The sequence below is a fragment of the Periophthalmus magnuspinnatus genome, chromosome 15, assembly GCF_009829125.3.
Source record: "Periophthalmus magnuspinnatus isolate fPerMag1 chromosome 15, fPerMag1.2.pri, whole genome shotgun sequence".
Classification (NCBI taxonomy): Eukaryota; Metazoa; Chordata; class Actinopteri; order Gobiiformes; family Gobiidae; genus Periophthalmus; species Periophthalmus magnuspinnatus.
The window spans coordinates 24,192,760-24,211,400 of NC_047140.1; the positions used below are offsets into that span (position 1 = coordinate 24,192,760).

Consider the following 18,641-nt stretch of genomic DNA (forward strand, 5'->3'; position numbering starts at 1 on the left):
CTAATTTCCATCTGCAGTCCCTGGGCAGGTTACCAAACGATTCAAATGCATCCAAGTATCCATCCATTTACAATTAAGCCATGCATTCTCCCAGTCTTTCATTTAAAGACATCACACTCCACATTTCCACGTTTCAAATGACCCAAATACTATGTCAAAAATGGCTATATAAGCTACCACATACAGTATAAAATGTTACCGACAGATCTTATAAACAATACTTATACTAAATACAATAGATACAGTAGAAGATTAATTTGGTTGTTTATTTGCCAATGTATGAATGTCATATGTGAGTGATAGATGGCACATGGCGTAGATCTGCAGCAATAATTTCACCAGTCAGCCCCAAGGCAGCTGTAGCTACAAAAGTGATCTTATGTAACACCAGCAGCTTTTGGCAGTGAATGAATACTGCAATGTAAAGCGCTTTGAGTAACTTGCAAGGCGGTATAAAGACAAGACAAGATCTTTTAGTTCCTCCCGTATTCCTTGGATATGGCTTTTGTTGATGCTGGAATAACAGGGTGTTCTGATCTCTTGAAGTCTACATCAAATGTCCTCACTATAGAGAAGACAGATACAGACAGAGAACAATGAGAGGATGCTCTAGTTTTAGGAATCAGCATGTCCAACGGGGTCAAGGTAAAATGGACAAAATGACCCTGATAAGACTTGTGTATATAAGACAGTGTTTAAAGGGAGGTGTACAGGAAAACCTAGATTGAAAACATGTTACTACTTATGTCCATATCACTTTTGGTTCAGGAACTTTTGATGGCTCCAGCTGTGGGTAAGTCATTCTTTCATATTTAATTACACAATACGCTCATATTCATCTACATTCATTTGTCATCTGGTCCCATGGGTGCCCACTCTCATATTTGGGAGACATCTGCATCTGTGGCTCTGCTTTCAGTTTTTAAAATGCTCTATAATGAAAGGGTGTAAACGAACATGAGTGTTTTGTTGTTTGGTAAAATGTGTCTCTAACAAGGTTAAATAATCGTGCATTATAGTATAGCTGATTTAAAATTTCATTTGCATAGATAACACAAGTCAATTCAAAATGATTTTAGCAGCTGTTACAATATGAGGTGCAAAAGTACTCAAAATCTCTACTGAAAACTACTACCACTACTACTACTATAACCACAAATATTATTTTTTTCCTGCTGATGCTTGTCATTGCTAGTTTCACAATAGGTAAAAACACTGTCAAACTGATTTATAGACTACTCATCGTGCTGCTAAATGGTTATATATAGTTATGTAAGATAATATAAAATGGATCTCAAGTTAAATTACTAGATCAGTTACTCATTATGATCCTATATATACTCTGACAGGTTCAGACTCACACATACGGCCAGTGTATTTGGGGTCAGTCTCTGCTGCTCTTCCCTTAACAGCCCTCTGACTGTCTGACTGACTGTCTGTCTGTCTGTCTCTCTCTCTCTCTCTCTCTCTCTCTCACACACACACACACACACACACACATACACACACACTCTACCCCCCACTCTACCTCTCCACTCCCACACCCTCCTTCTCTCTCCTCTTTCTCTCTCTTGTCCTTCTCTCTTTCTGTCTGCTTGTCGCTCTCTCTTTCAATCTGTCTGTCTCTCTCTCTCACACACACACATTCTACCCCCCACTCCCCCACCTCCCTTCTCTCACTCCCCTCTTTCTCTCTCTCTCTGACTACAGCTCAGTCCCATCTGGAAGATTTAACACTGCATTAGCATAGACCCACATGAGTCAGCGCTGCCCCCTGCCCTCTGCACCACTACAGCTCAGTCTACACCCATATATCTACCAAACTAAATCTTGTCATTGGACCCAGTACTGCATTTTATTTTAGTTTTGTTAACATTTACAACCTAAAATGTACAATATTAGGGCAGAGAACAAGAAGAGGATAAAAAACAAAAAAACAAAACAAAAAACACAAAAACTTTAACTAGATTTCACCTGGAGTTATGTTGGATGATAATTACTTTGGTGCAGATCAATGCAAATGTCTGCTTCTTTTAGCCAGGGTTGGGGCAGGTATAAACTGTGTGTATAGACTAAAGAAATCATGTTTTAATAAGTAATTTATTAATTTAAGTATGTGTTTTTGGATGCTATTTTATATAGTACAAGAAAAATTCAACACACCTATTGTTTCGAGTTTCTGTTTGTAGGCTATGTTATATTATAGTTTCAGTCAAATGTAGGTTGATATGTGCTAATGCTTGATGATACCACACAACATAGGACTGTTAATTTGGGTCATTTGTGAACTAGGCCGACATCTTTTGATTTCTCACTTCTGATCTCAAAATACACAACTTCATACACATTTATATTTTAAGTGTTTTTTCATACTTACATTCTGCCAAATAGAAGAGCCTTGCCTACTTTTTATAGTAGTGGTTTCAACAAGCTGTAAACTATTATGTCCTGCCATGTTCCCTGGCACCATCTTGTCACTGAAGATATTATACTTCTTTTACTCTATAAATCTTCCATGAATTTCCCCCGTTTAACCTAAACTCAGATCCGCTTTAGTTTTAGTCCTTGTTCTTAATTACATTGTAGCACAGCCCATCAATTCCACCTACTCTGTTTACTTGTTTTTCCTCATTCTGTTAAAGAATGACCACTGACAAATCTCATTGAGCACGCACTCATTTGTAAATAGGATCTGCACCTTTTAGTACAATTAGAAAGGACATGACGATGATTGATTTAAATACAGTCCAAATGAGAGGCAGAATGACCATTGAGCCATTATCTGAGGTGAACAAAAGTGAAGGGCAGTCAAAGACAACACAAAACAAGAGGTTTGGGGTTGTACCATTTTGTACTCGACTCAGCAATTAGAAAATAAAGCTGCTAATGTCTCCTGGACAGAACTGTCTGAGTACTTAATTGTGAATAGAATGTATTGTTGTAGAGGTACTTCAAGGTGAGATAACAGTTTCCTCTATTCTAAACCAATAAATTGCTTTTGGGTGCACCATTATGTTGCTCTCCTTGTAAACAAACTTAAAAAGAAAAATATCAGAGAAATTGGACACAACCTTCAGAATTGCCCTTGTCAGGAAATTCAATTTTGTTTGAATGTTTGTTTAAAAGCACACGGGCCTTCATATCCTATTAAATCCACATGTGTGTCCAAAATATTTTAATGGATTTTTTAGTGGACATTTGAATTTGTTTAACCAATGCCCTGGGATTTGTCATTCAAAAAGTTCTGCTCTGTAAACTTGTATAACACTTTTATGACAACAAAACTTAAGTGAAACATTAGTCGTCATAAATTCAAGTTTTTCAGTTATTTATTTAAATGGACATGTGTTAATGTTTTTAGACCTGGACCCTTGCTCAGCCTACATCAGCCTGAATGAGCCCTGGAGAAACTCAGAGTACCACGTGAACCAGTCATCTAACAGCGCCCCCCTGTGTGACTCTCACGTATCCGGGGAGTGGTACCGCTTCACTGGGATGGCCGGAGACGCGATGCCCACATTTTGTATCTCTGAGAACTACTGTGGCACCCACGCACCCATCTGGCTGAACGGCAGTCATCCCCAGCTGCAGGACGGGGCGGTGAGCATGTCTGTGTGTGCCACTTTTAATGGGTAAAAACAATCAATTTTGACTTAAAACACAACTTAACACAGCTATCAAAACAGAAGACATGATAGATTTGATTGGGTGGTTTAACAGGGACTGCTGCCGCTGGAACGCCTCGGTGCAGGTGAAGGCCTGTCCTGGGGGGTACTTTGTCTACCGGCTGCCCAAACCCTCTGTCTGCTTCCACGTGTACTGCGGCCGTAAGTGTGGGACACGTTTTCTACAAATATTCTATTTATTCACTTACAGAAACATCTGCACTTTTGACAGTAGTGCATACAGTTTAGGAGAATATGGAGAGTAAACTAAACCACATGTTTCTATTCTTTCTATGAATGAATAGAAACATGTTCATGCAAAATGTATTTTACAAGCCAAGCAATACATGTTTAGATATCAAGTACATTTTTTACATTTTAAAAACGATTGCATTCACTCAACACTTGACAGGTGACCTCCACTCATCAGTTACAGGGAATTCCTTATACAGGAGTATACAGAGCCTTGCCCAAGGACTGTGACTGTACCTCCAACTTGCTAATGGGTAATTTCTCCCACCTAGCTACTGCCTCCCCAATAATATTGATAGAATTATATTCTGTAGAGATAATAGCAGGCTTGTTAAGGGTAGGCATATTTTTACAAATTTGTTTGACATGAATAGGACTATAGGACTTATGCACAGTGCCTTCACAAACCCTCATAATAATATGCCACCAGCCTGAAATAAAGAAGACTGACAGTTTTAAACAGACAAATAGACCATTTTCCATTTTTGCCTCTGTTGTGCAGACTTCTATGATATCTGTGATGAGGTGGAGTGCAGAGTCCCCCTGTGTCCCCAGTCTGAATGTCAGTGTGCTGCCGGTACTGTCCTGGGACCAGACAGACAAACATGCCTCGGTAAGACTGACACAAAGAGGAGGAAGAGTGGAGACAGATGAGACAAATGATCCATGCTTTACGCCAAATGCATTCTGGGAACTCTAATGTGATTACAGTATTCAGTGGCGACACTATTGTAGCAGTAAAACCATAATTCATATCAGTGTCATTTCATTTTAGCTGTTTATATTTATACGCCCATCAATTTTTGTTCAAACTCACAATCGACCCAAACCAATTTACATCAAACTACAATGCCTGAATAATTCCTAAGGCAGAAAATTGTGCCAAGTTTTTCAATGTGTTTACTAAATGCATTTTGCAAAACTAATTAAAACAGTAATATAACTAAGCCTTTATGAAAAATCTTTACCAGTTTTTAATTTGTATGGAAGAAAGCAGGCAGCACGTTTAGCTGTATCAGTTAATTTGTTCTGGAGTACTTTTTTTTTTTCAATTAATACGTTTTTTGAGTATCTCTGATTGATCCAGACCTTGACCCCATTGGTAATACTTGATATATTTGTGTATTTATTTTCGCATTATGTTGTCTGAGTCCTGTGTATTGCAGCCTGTTTGCTTAATGACGGGTGACAGCCATGCACTGCGGACCTATCCAGCCTGAAAAATGCCATTATCCCATTCTTCACTCATCAACTCTACCTCGGCCTGTCACACAATTTACTGCCTCCATCTCTCCTCCTCATTCGCTCTCATACTCATTTTACATCATCTATCATTTTTTTTATCTTTTTTTTTTACCGCTCCCTGGGGTTATTTCACTGCCTTTTAAACTTAATTTCACAATCTTCTTCATTGAGCTAAAACGCTGAGTACAGACCTCCAACTTTCTTTCCACTTATGAGGACTGATGGTGATCGGTGGACCTTTTGGTAGTTGGTTGAGTGCCCACTAGATAACGTACTACCATATAGGATATACTATTTATATCGGATAAAAAAAGATAAAAGGCAAAGATACTTAACTAATAAATATAAATAGAACAATTAAAAGTAAGATTTGCACTGAAATAGGGTTGTAAAATATATAAAAGTTTACATTTTAGTTAAGTAGCATTTAGTCCATTCATCATTTAGTAGTCATACAACACTTTCAAACTGGTGGGTTGGGTAAAATGTCTTGCTCAAAAGCACAACAACGGTACTGACTAGCTTAGTATACGCATAGCCAGACATGTGGTTACAAAACAGCCACTCTACCTGATCTGTCACAAATAAACTACTTATTTTCTTTCGCAAAAGCATAAGAATAATGTTATTTAAACAGACATATGCTATCATAACATACGACATACGGTGTTCCTGTCAAATACAGATGTGAATGAGTGTGACGTGTCCAATGGCGGCTGTGCGGAGCTCTGTGTCAACACTAAAGGCTCTCGTCGCTGTGAATGTGGTCCTGGGCGGGTGCTGGCGGAGGATGGGCTCAACTGTAAAGGTACTGATAATTAAGACACTGCCGATAATTAAACTCACTGTGCTGCCTCTAATGTGATGGCTTTATATTTAATCATACATTTAATAACAGAGATGGCAGGTTGTAATGTTAACAATGGGGGCTGCAGTCACAGCTGCTCCACGCTGCAGGACGACCATCAGTGTCACTGTCCCCGAGGACTAGAGCTGGGTGAGGACAACCGCACCTGTCAGGGTGAGTGTCCAAGTGTGTGACAGGGAGGAAATATGCACCAGTCTACAACTTTACTATGAATCAGCTCTATTAAGGTGCAATAATGGCTCAAAATGTGTAATTACTAGGCTTTTATTATTATTGACACAAGTAGTAGTAGACAGTAGAAGGTGCAATGTTTATACCTCATTGGTGATTGTTCCTTTTATGTTATGTCTGTGTAATCCCTCAGTCGTCCAGGTATAATCCATAGTAAGATTCAATTCTATCAACTGGACAAAAAGTTTTCAGAGTGAAGGCGTCACGCTGCTCATCCAAGCCGCTTCTTCAGTTCTGGTCCGATTGCTGGAGGACACTGCCTTCAGACTAATACAAGGCAGTGTCCTCCAGCAATCTAACCAGAACTGAAGAAGCGGCTTGGATGAGCAGCGTGACGCCTTCACTAAAACTTTTTTTCCAGTTGACAGAATGAAATTTTTCTTTTACTACCTTTTTTGTTATCATATTACAGTAGCTTAACTGACTGACTTTGCAAAAGGAAAGTGCATAAATGTAATACATTAGTTCAGCAAAAATAAATGGTTTTGTTGCACTCTATTGTGGTTGGATTAATAGGAAAAATGATTATCTAAATTGCTTCACCCCAGGAACTTGTCCACAACAGATCAGTGGTAGAAAACTTAATTAAAGTGTTTGAAATGCCACTTGATAACAATCACAGGGTCAGCTCATAGCACAACAAAGAATACATGGATGAAATTGACTCTAAACTGCTGAGCTGTTTTCATTGCAAAAAAATTATAAAAGGTAAAAGACAACAGTATTTTCCTTGTAAAAATGCTAAGACAGCGGACAGGTGTCTCTTACTGTATTGGTAGGGAAAAGCTCAAGTTGTCTGTGGGGCTAGAATATGGTTGAATGTATTATACAGGCCTTTGTCAGCAGCTGTCATCTCCTCCTGTGTGTGTGCGTGTGTGCGTGTGCATTTGCTTACCTGCCTGTGTGTGTGTGTGTGTGTGTGTGTGCAGTACCGGTGCAGTGTGACCCCAGCTCCATCACTGTGTCCGTGCCCAAAGACCTGGTGGGGGGACTGGAGCTCTTCCTGTCCAACTCGTCCTGTCGCGGAGTCTCCAATGGGACACACATCAACCTGAGCTTCAGTCTCAAGACCTGTGGGACAGTGGTGGAGGTCAGAACAAAAACACATGATTCATATAAATGCTAGCTATGACATTTTCAAGGTTTTCTCTGACATTATAGATGTGGTACCCCATTCTTAGATAAATATAAGGTTTGCTTCAGAATCCAAGGAAAATGTATAGCAATGTTCTACAGTATGGCATTAAACTGATCTATTTGTATTTGTTTAATTACATGTGTTTTATTGCTCAAAGATACCTTGAAAAACATGCATTCTTACTGTGAGTGGGGTCACCTCTACACAGATTTCAGACTTTATTTATCCCCAAGGGGAAATTCAGATTTGACCTATAACTTGGCCTGGGTTGGCCACGTATTTGGCTTTCTTGGAGACAAGTTCCACCAGAAAAGTTGCATACAGTATCTTTAAATAATTTACAATGAGACTAGTAAGACATTTTGCCTACATTTCATGTGGTTGTTGGCTTGTCAGTGTTTCTATTGAGCTTTATTTTATTTATATGTCTTAAATTCAGCAGTTTTCAAATTATTGTGCAAGTAAGTTTCTAACTTTCTTGGGTGTACCGTACTTGGTGAGTCTTATGCATTGCAGTTGAAAGTCAAATCAAAAATAAAATCCCATTTAAGCCCTTCATTGCACTAGCTCATATAATAGTCATTTCATTACTTCAGGAAAAGCTCTAATACTATACTTTTCTATTTCCTGCTTTATGCAAGAATAAAAAAGAGTGGGTGGACATATTTCATCATGGGGTACTAAATGTCAGAAGTTTCTTGCTGTGATCGAATAAATTAAAATATATTTTCCCAGGTGACTGATGACAAAATAGTGGGGACCAACTTGGTGACGGGCCTCCCAAAGAGCAGCCCGGGCAGCAGTGGAGACCTGATTGTCCGCACTAGTAAATTAGTTCTACCAGTCACTTGTGAGTTCCCTCGGGAATACCAGGTTTCGGATGGGTACCAGGCCAGTCTGCGAAGCTCGGACTTGGAGTTGGCCGGACACAGCGAAGGCGTTTTTCCCTTCTCCCTGGAGCTGTTTAAAAGTGAAGAGTTCTCTGAGCCGTACCACAGCCCTCCTCAGCTCCAGCTTCACGACACGCTATTTTTCGGAGTAGAGCCCAAAGAGAGACTGGAGGGTCTGTCTGCACTGGTGGAGAGCTGCTTTGCCACCCCAGGACCCAAAGCGGACGAAGCTCTGAAGTACTACCTCATTAAGGATGGGTGAGTGGATGGGTCATGGACGGGGGAAGTCACAGTTTAACCTGACAGAAATAGAAACAAAAGCAGTAAAAAGTCCACTTCTCTCAAAACTGTGTGTTGACCCACTCAGGTGTCCAGAAATCATTAGAATTTGTTACAAGTAAATGTCACTTTCAGCTCTATTTGTTTTGTAAGTCTCTCTAGCACTTCTAACTTTCCTAATAGTTCCTCATATTTCAAAAGTATAGAAAACACTACCTCAAACTTAAGAGTAGGCAGGGGAAAACAGCTTGTAAATTCAGCTAGTAATTCACAATGCAGATTTTCTATTTTTAACTATTTTATTGCACTGAAAAAAATCAGATGTACTATTCATGCTGTTCACAATAAATTGGTGTTACTTAACTATTATTTTTGGCTGTTTATCCATGCTTTATTTTGTAATATCTCTTTCTTGACTTTGATTCAGGTGTATCTCTGATGAAACTGTGATCCAGTACTCATCAAAGGATAAGCTTTCCAAACACTACCAGGTCCCTGTGTTCAAATTCATTGGCAAAGACAACAAAGTGAGTCTCTGAATGCTTTTGTTAAGGATGAGTATGTGGGCGCCCAGTATAGGCAGTAATACGCTTGGGTGGATTACTTTCTATTTGTGTTCTGACCAAAATTGTCTGTCTTGTTTGCAGCAAGTCTTCCTACACTGTCAGGTGTTGGTATGCGGAGCTGCAGACTCTCGTTGTGCTCAACGGTGTCAGGGACGAGTCCGCAGGGAAGCCCCCCCACACAGCCCCCAGCAGCACTACACCATGAGCGGTGGGCCTATCTTCATCAGACCATAAGACAGACACAACAGCAAGAAATATGAGGAAAAGTAGTGGACAACATTGTCTCAATTGGGCTCTCTGGGCTGGGTGCACTCTCTGCCTAACCAGTGCTCCATAAAAAATACCATAAGAACAGGATCCTGCATTCTCCTGATATATTTTCAGACCTTAAAAAGACCTATTTAATATCACCCATGCCTGCACAGGTCAGTAGATACTTGGTAATGCTATTTTGTTTGATTGGATAAGACTGGATAAAGACTGGAATTCATACCAATAATACAAGTTACTTTACTTTTACATTGCTGGGCTGTTCTTATGGGGCTATTAGTAATGAATATTTATAAAGCATTAATTTTAAGTTTAGGCAATATTAAACACAGTTGGTGTTGTTATGAGCAAAACCAAATGCTACAGCAACAATCACCAAGCAAAAACAAACCATGCATATGAACAAAATGAACAGGCTATTCAGTTTATTGGACATTTAATACAAGACCATCAAAAGTCCATTTAACAGTGTGTGTAGTTATTTCTCCCACTGCTTCTCTCAGCGTCAGTTACTGTCGTTTGACTGCTGCAACCTCAGCTTGTGAGTCTTTTCCACTTTGCCTGACAGAATAATCTAGTGACATTAAAATGAATGGCATTTCTATTAGAAAGCATTTGGAAAGGCCTGCAGTTCATTTGTAACACGTACAGCATGAGGGATGTTTTCTAGGTCACACTCACATTTCTCAGTCTTGATTGGGCCGCCGCATCTTAAAGATTTAACGGATTGTCAAAGCCCCGTATATTTTTATGTCATTGACTGACTATGTATACAAATGCTGTTGGATTCATTTTATACCAGTTCATATCATATATTGAACTTTATTACTTTTAACAATGTATTTTATGTGCACTACGTAGCATTTCTGGTGAAGGGTCTGCCACTTGCTTGTCTCCATGGATATGTTGTTGCTATGCCTGAAAATTCCATTGAGGCATTATATCACCAATCTCCATAGAGACAAGCAGGTGACGGCACCAGACCAGGTTACAGGTAACCTCTGTGGAGACTGGAGAGGCGACCCCACTCACAGTAAGAACGTATAATTCTCAAGGTATTTTGAGCACTAAAAACACCCATTATAAAGAGGAAGATACCATCAATAACATTTCCATACAGGTGGGCAGATTGAGTACTCTCCATAAGAAAAGTTACATAGTGCACCTTTAATATAATCTATACATAATAATTTACTTACTAAAAACAATATCCGACATTCAGTGCTAAAACAACAGCTTCTAAATATCTACACGACACCAGTTTATGTTTAATAAATGTTAAGTAACAGCATAGATCATGTCACTTGTTTTAATAATCTATCTAAAAGGAAATTAATCCAATATCCTTCCCATCAGACACGGTTTGGAGTCAATGTAATTTATGTAAATGGAGTCATAGAAAAATGAATGGAGAGTGGAATGTGCCTGAATGGCCAGTTAATATTCATAACCACACTCAAGACCCTGCATAAATAAAAATTATACAAATTTACAAATGTGTATCTTTGTTTTGTGTCCATTTCAGTTCCCACACTTTGAACCAGTGAAGGAACTACTGCTACATTATACCTCAAAGTCTGCTATGTGCTTTCAGTTGGTCACAGTTCATCTTTCTCCTCTTCTTCGCAGATACACGCCGCCCTCTGGCTGTTCATGTAGGGCCTGCAACCGAGAGTCCAAACTGTGTTGAATAGTCCATCTGCCATTGATTCACAGGCTAAAAAAACAAGATAAAGAAGAACATTGATTAGTATAGCCTTATGGCATATACCAGATAAAAACATGTCACTATGCAGGTCTTCTGGGGGGTTCTGTTACCTCTTTGTCTCCATTGAGATGTTACTGCTTTGCCTAGAATGTTGCAGTATAGCAGCATTTATTTATTCAACTTCAGTTTTTTTTTTATTGCTATGAAAAACATGTATTCTCACTGTGAGCAGGGTCCACAGATCAAACCTATTATTTGCTCTGATGATACGATCTGCTTGTCTCCCTGGAAATAAAAAAGTTTCCATACTATGCCATACTGTGGAACATTAGAGGCAAAGCAATAACATCTTTGTGGAGACAAGCAGTTTGCGAACCCTCCACCAGAAAAGTTACATAAGGGGATCTCTGACTAGTTAACTCTGGTATTAGGATGGATATAGCCTGTAGAGCCCTGTTTGTATATTGTTACCCAAATACTAACCATGTTTCTTGGTTATTTTACAGTCTTCATTTGGGTTTCCTTTTTTAGTTATATTGCTATTTCCACTCTATTACAATGTTATTACTGTGTAAAGTATTCTAGGTGAATGTATGTACTTTGATATTGTGTGCCCAGCCCGAGACTCTTCTTGAGGTCAGAGCAGATGCCATGGAGACAGGAGCGGAAGTTGGAGTCGCAGTCGTACTTGCTGGTGCCACACGTGTCGTAGCAGGAGTCCAGTTGGTTACAGCACTGAGTCATGGCAGGGATCCCCAAGTCCAGCTGTCCAAGGAAAGCACTATAGGTCTCAGTACAGCATTCTTATGGATATCAAAGTTAAGAGCTATGATAATCTCTATGGGCTCTATTTACATACTTGATATCAGGTTGGATAGATAGACATGAGGCTAGAGTAATCTATATGCTAATGCAGCCAAATCTCTAAATCTAAAATGTCAGGATATTGTAGGGATTATTGTAAAAACATATTCATAGCTAAGAATTTAACATCTAAATCATCTACCATTTAGACTGTAGTAATTTAACCCCCTATATAAATTGCACCCTTAGGTTTAGTGTTTGAAAATATAATGCATCTTGTACAAAGCAAGTAATAAGATTATGTCACCATACTGAGCCCTGTTTGGTTAAAGAGGTTGCCTGATCAGCCAGTCCCTTTTACATTTGGCCAGATAATCTAAATGCAGAAGTCTATATTATTTATCTTTGGGAATTTAATATTGAATATCCCTTTTTCAACCTAACCCTAATTGTACCTAACCTAACCCTAAAGTATGATAGTTGATAGTTAGCATTGAGTAAAGGGCTGCAGATGTTATGAGAGGCCACCTACAGCAGCATTCACCTGGAATCCCACCAGGGACGAGCTGCAACCGTTGGGCTCGGGGAGCTGGTATCCGGGACGGGGGGCAGGGACTTCTCCTATAAAAGATAGCAGGGACATATAGAGTTGTATGTGTAAGTGATGTTCAAGAGAATCACTATTATCTGACTTGTCGACTAGTACACAGATAAGATGTAACTTCTGTTTGAGAACATCTGTATTGATTGTGTAACACCCCCTACTCGTCTGATAATGGAACAGTATCCAGTTAGACTTAAACTTTATTGATCTACTTACTGAAATCACGTGGACACTGTAGCACAGACATTAGGCTACAACATAATAACAAAGACAAAAATAGACAGTAAACTTGTATTGAACAATGAAAATATATAAAGATTTGTATATGGAAAAGTATAATGCAATAAAATATAGTAAATATAAATTATATCCATTATATCCATGCTAAAGGGGTGGTGGGGGTAAGGAGATACAGTGCACAGATGAAGTGATGATTTGACTTGACATAGGGTCATCTATTACATAAGAGTGAGCTCAAGAAGAACATTTTTATCTAACAGTGTGGAGATAAATTACATATTATGATCTAGTCTTACCATATCTGCAGCGGTACTGACAAACTCCATTTCTCCCTCCTACAAGCTCCACCAGAGAGTCAAAATACCCATTCATATTTTGGAAACTGTTCCTGATTGAGTTGAAGCTCCATCTGCTGCTCTGTTCTTCTGGCTTTTTGGGGACTTCTTCTATCTGAATAGGCTTAATTTCATTGTCCTCCTCTTGAGGAAGTGGGTCTGGAATTGTATCATCAACTACATTGGCTTCTATAATGTCTTCAGTTTTGTTGTCACTATCAGTCACTACCTCCTCAGTTGGAGCCACGTCTTCTATAGCAGCATTAACTTCTTCTTGTACTTCTTCTTGTACCTCTTTTTCCACTTCTGGCTGTTTATCATTCTCCATTAATTTTTCAAGTAGACCTTTCTCTTCTTCAGGTGGAGATGCATCGTTGGTTATCTCATCTGCAGTTGTTTCATTTTCTTGCATGTTTCCATCCACAGTGTCTACTATATTGTCCAAAACAGGATTGTCCAAAGCAGCAGTTGGGTCTTGTGTATCTTCATCTTTGGCTTGCATGTGAAAAAGGCTTAAAGTGGCACATAGACCTGAGGATACACAGAGGAACAACAGCAAGGTCCGGAGAAGCATGTTGCCAGATGTTGACAGGCCAAGTAACCCTCACAAGCTTCGAAGTAGTGAGCTGTGTGAAAGAAAGTCAGACAGTTGCTTTCACAAGCTTTGAAGTATTGAACTGTGTGAAAGGAAGTCACACAGTAGCCCTCACAAGCTTCGAAGTAGTGAGCTGTGTGAAAGAAGCCAGACAGTGAACCACAACAACATTCTAGCAGTACTCACTGAGTCAGACCCAGACTTTGGCCTTTGAATTGGCTCAGGCAGACAGCGGGGCAATCTCTCGTGTAGGGGGCAAAGGTCACTCAGTATCAATCGAAAGAGGAAAGAGTTGTCGTGTTGGACTCATCTAATCAATGTCTGTATGCACAAAACCTCATCATAATTATCACAAAAATAGGATTGATATGCAAATAGAGCCCAGACTTGTGGCATTGACAGTGGTTAGAGTAAGTAACCAATATGTTCAACTGTATGCTAAAAAACAAATGAAAATAATCATACTTGAAAATTAGTATAGGATATTTAATAAATTTACCTAATTTAAAAGTCTTACCTACAGGTTTTCTAGTATGACAATGCCGCCCTCTTGTGTTAAAAACATTAACTGCATTTCACTGCAAAGCATCCCAAGAAGGTATGTACAATAAATATAGTGCTGCCTTATATCTTTCTGATAGATATAAGGCAGTGTCCACCAGCAATCTGACCAGAACTGAAGAAGCAGCTTGGATGAGCAGCAAAACATCACAGAGATTGTCACACACACAAAAAAAAGAATAATTGAAATAATATATAGTTTTATTTCATGCAGACTTTTGTGTCTTAGTTATGTCAAACCTCCTATGGTATGATTGCTTCTGCTGATATATCCAGCCAACTTTTAATCACAGGTTTTCACAGGTTTGGCTTAATTTCACTCCATAGTATCCTTGCAACAAAACATATGGGATCATTAGTAAGTAATTATTCACAAACTGAAAAATAAACAAATAATGACTACAAATATACAACCAAAACTTACTGTCTGATGGCTTTGCTTATCTTCTCTTGCTGCAAAATGGTGTTGATTTTATCCTCAAGGTCCTAAAATCAAAAGCTGTAATGACTGACTTTGCAACATGAAAGAGACCAATAATAAATAAATATATGATTGTATAAAAGTTACAGAAACACAATTTCTTGCCTTATTGGTGATCTCTAGCTGGTTATTTGAGACCATCAGCTTCATTATCTCTGTCTGAGATCATAACAAATTGTGCCTGTATTATAATTCAATATATAACCTAAAGCTATATAGATATGCTGTACTTTTTCCTATCTTGACTTAGCATAGCTGTAAGTGGCATACTGAAGATAAGAGAGTTTATCTTTCTGTACCTTGAGGGCTCTAATTTGTTTTTCAATGGCTGTGGTTATGTCAGTAGAAACCAGTTTGTCTTGAAGCTCCCCCTCCAGCTTTTGGATCTCTGTCCAAACTCGGGACACTTGACGCCTCTTGGACTGAACGGTAGTATCGCAGCCATTGGCGTTCTCACTGTCCCACTCAGACAAAGGAGTATCTGCAAACACATTAACATAAAATACAAGTAATTTGTGGATTAATGATGATGCTGGAGGGTTAAAATCATCAATAAAAGGTTGGTTTGACAATGTAAGCTTTTGTTCAGTCTGTCTTCTCAAGGAATATATTATTTAGTTTAAACATGTGCCATTTCCTACAGGGTCAGCACATAGAGTCTATGTGTATATAATTATTCAAATATCAACATACCATTTATGGTTTTGTCTTCTGGGCATGAGTTTTCTAAGATGGTCTGTAACTCTGCTTTCAGTCTGGGAAAAAGGCAGTAAAGCAATGAACTCCATAGTTTTCAATTTATGATTTTCATTCATTTACATTTTAGGGCAATTAATTAGTTTTAGTTCAAAAAAAGATCAGTGCAGAATTGTGAAAGTGTAAGCTGTGGTGAATGTAATGCGTGTATATATTACTGGATAGTACTGGACTGTATAGTGCTATTAATCTCCTTGTTCAAATAACAACACAGATTTGGCTAATTCTTAAAGTACCTTTTGTTTTCCTCTAGTGCTTCTCTGGCTTCCTGTTCCAATAAGTGGACCTCCTTCTTTTTGGCTTCCAGGTCTCCTGTGGGCGCTGTGCCTGGACGCTTGAGTGAGTGTTGAGAGGGCTGAGTAATAAAATAAATAAAACTTAAAGTGTGATTTTTAACAAACAAAGATAATATCAAATCATTATGGAGGCATTGTTTGATGAAGATGTTTTTTGCAGCTGTAATGCTAAAAATGTAAATTTATATACAAAAAAATTAAAGATGCACAATGTACCTGTAACTTTTGATAGATAAGAAAGATCAGTTAAATTCCATACTGTGGAACATTCCAGACAAAGTAATAGTAGCTCCAAGGTGAAAAACAGGTGGCATGTCTTCTATCAGAAAACGTGACATAGTACACCTTTAATTTAAAAATAAATAAACAGATCCCAATAAATTTACCATTTTTTCAAGTATGGACATCATATGGTTGGCGTACTGGTCATAGTCATTCTAGGAGAAAAACATTAGCACATGAGTTTAGCTTACAATCATGACATCATTTGCATATAAAAGTTGTGAATGACACAATAGCATGCAAAACTTAACCTTGGAGGACCCCATGCTCGTGTGAATGGGCCTAATGGAACCAGGGGCCTTGGCTGACGTAGTACGACTAGCTTTTCATTGGCTGCTCTACTTCAGTTTGCTGCACGAGGGACTCAATCACCTCGGCTCTAATACTTCTAATGACACTCGCTAAAAATGTGTTAGTGAGAGCGGAGGATATGGAAAAACCTTAATTTCCCTCAGGATGCGTCCAAATACAGTCGAGCTTTCACACACATCACCAAAGACGTCACTGAACACTCCGAGGCGGTCTCTACAGGGCCAGCGAGGGGATGACAGCTTCTGCAGCTCCTGTCAGTGACACAGCACACAGACAATCAACTGCACATTATATAATCTATCTATATCTAGCTGTATATCTAAATATATATATATATATATATATATTATGTAGTATTTTGTATACTATACAATCAAATAGGATTGTATCCTGAGTTATATTGAAAAGGATGACGTGGTAACAGGTTCTTCTGGTTCTATCTAGAATTTTAAAATTATTACAGCTTATTACATCTTTATTAACTATATAAAACAATTTTATTTTTGCTTATAAGACAGTAGTTTGTGAGGCTGGAGAAGAATGTTTGGGTAGCCAACGTATTCACTGGTAAAAAGGGTTGCTATGAGAAACAAGTTGTAGTGCCCACAACCCCAAACTTTGATTTCTCTTGAGTATAATGTTATGTAGTAGAAATAGAAGGAGTCATTAGTCTTTTATGAGTAATCAAAATCAATCAATTAAACAGGCCAGACCACATCATTTGTTACAAAAGAACACCCACGAACACTTTTTTCCCACTTACTGTTTCTAGTTTTTTCTCATGCAGATCTGCAGCGTTTGTCCCGATCCAAACACCGTGCTTGACAAGCTCTTGAGAATTTTGTGTCTGATCTTTCTTACTCAGGCCTTTGTCGCTTTCAGACTGTCTGCCTCTCAGTTTGGATGTGTTTTCTGACTTTTTGTGAGGAGCAGATTTTGGCTGGATTTTGGGCAGGGGCTTTCTCATGCAGGGAAGCGAGTTATTTAAACATGTATCTACTCTTGGGACAGCATCAAAAGAGGAGTCATTGGGGTGATCTAAGGCCGAAGTCTGCTCTAGAGTAAGTGACGTAAAATCTGCCATAACCTCTGCCAAATATTCTTTCATGTTATTCTTCACAGCCTTTGTCTGCTTTTTTCGGGGAGTTAAAGATTTTGGAGTTTCCCTGTGTTTTTCGAACGTAGCCCAAAATGGCTGCTTTGTTTCTTGGTGTGGTTGGTTCAGGACAAGACTGCGGGGCCCCAGATGCCCAGAGGAATAGGTCAAGATGTCAGCCCTGTGACCTGCCTCTGCAGCCTGGAGCAGCCTGTGGATGTCCCTCCCAAAAGGACCCGGCTTTGGTTTAGTGGGCCTGATGGACATGATGCCTATAAGAACAAAATAAAAGTTAGAGGAAGGAGGACTCCAAATGTATTCACAAAATGTACCTAAATGTTACCTAACGGAAATTAAAGGTGCAAAATTGACTTTTATGATGTGTGTTAATGGTGTTCCCTTTCTTTTATTTTGATAAATTTATTCATGTTTGAGCAATCCTGTATTGTCCAAACATTTGAGCCTTGACTGCTTAGAAAATGCCTGTTTTCATCGGCCCTCTATCCCCACCTGCTCCTCTGTATATTAAAAAATTTGACTCCGGGTCATGCATGTAGAGTTGAAAAATGTTAAACAGCCATTTCTCAAAAAAAACCAAAAACAAAAACAAACACAACAACAACAACAAAATAAGTTATTAAAATCTGCTGCTTGTTACAGTAAAATACCAGTAGGAAGAAGCGAGGCCTGTAATTTTTGCAATATTGAACAGGAAGTTAGTGGATGCTGATTGTAATCCATTTTAGATCAATATTATGGTTGATAGCTGAGGACCATGTTATAGTTTAGTCCTGAATACCCCTAATATATCTGTTAGTGTGTTAGTGTATGGTAAATTACACTAACTACATTTCCAATATTGTAAGACACAACTTTTGGACTAAATAGATAGCTAATAGCTGAAATATTATACTGATTAATCCAAAATACTAACGACAAACAATGCTGCTCGCAACTTTTTTTTAAAAAACAGGCAACACAAAATGTGCGCTCTGTAACTTTGCGGGAGCAGCAGACTATGGGGTCCGTCGTTATTTATTTTCAGTGACATAATCATTTTTAAAAGTGTTTGAAAAGTATAAAAACGAATCGTCTTAAAATGAACGCAAATCCAATCGTCCAAACTTCTTACCTGCAGACTGTGGACCCTCTGTGGACGTGTCAGAA

General features: G+C 38.7%; 3 protein-coding genes across 4 annotated transcripts; 1 reads left to right on the forward strand and 2 right to left on the reverse strand.

Annotated features, from left to right (window-relative positions):
* Window positions 1–711: 711 nt before the first annotated feature.
* Window positions 712–9,851, forward strand: oit3 (oncoprotein induced transcript 3). The gene is made up of 10 exons (XM_055227352.1): window positions 712–793; window positions 3,362–3,632; window positions 3,721–3,827; window positions 4,420–4,530; window positions 5,848–5,970; window positions 6,061–6,183; window positions 7,191–7,351; window positions 8,135–8,547; window positions 8,996–9,095; window positions 9,216–9,851. The coding sequence occupies exons 1-10, from the start codon at window positions 733–735 to the stop codon at window positions 9,366–9,368; spliced, it is 1,623 nt and encodes a 540-aa protein (XP_055083327.1). The 5' UTR covers window positions 712–732; the 3' UTR covers window positions 9,369–9,851.
* Window positions 9,852–10,837: 986 nt separating this feature from the next.
* On the reverse strand, window positions 10,838–13,880 carry pla2g12b (phospholipase A2, group XIIB). 2 transcript variants are annotated; one of them, XM_033979695.2, is made up of 4 exons: window positions 13,057–13,880; window positions 12,449–12,537; window positions 11,712–11,877; window positions 10,838–11,121 (listed from the first exon to the last, which is right to left on the reverse strand). In XM_033979695.2, the coding sequence occupies exons 1-4, from the start codon at window positions 13,667–13,669 to the stop codon at window positions 11,003–11,005; spliced, it is 987 nt and encodes a 328-aa protein (XP_033835586.1). In that variant the 5' UTR covers window positions 13,670–13,880; the 3' UTR covers window positions 10,838–11,002. The 2 variants fall into 2 exon arrangements, with proteins under 2 accessions (XP_033835586.1, XP_033835589.1); XM_033979698.2 differs by having other exon boundaries at window positions 12,461–12,537; window positions 13,057–13,879.
* A 659-nt stretch (window positions 13,881–14,539) lies between these two features.
* Window positions 14,540–17,741, reverse strand: LOC117382211 (uncharacterized protein C6orf118-like). The gene is made up of 9 exons (XM_055227493.1): window positions 17,142–17,741; window positions 16,507–16,629; window positions 16,171–16,221; window positions 15,725–15,843; window positions 15,426–15,487; window positions 15,032–15,213; window positions 14,838–14,891; window positions 14,676–14,737; window positions 14,540–14,582 (listed from the first exon to the last, which is right to left on the reverse strand). The coding sequence occupies exons 1-9, from the start codon at window positions 17,739–17,741 to the stop codon at window positions 14,549–14,551; spliced, it is 1,287 nt and encodes a 428-aa protein (XP_055083468.1). The 3' UTR covers window positions 14,540–14,548.
* Between the last annotated feature and the right edge of the window lie 900 nt (window positions 17,742–18,641).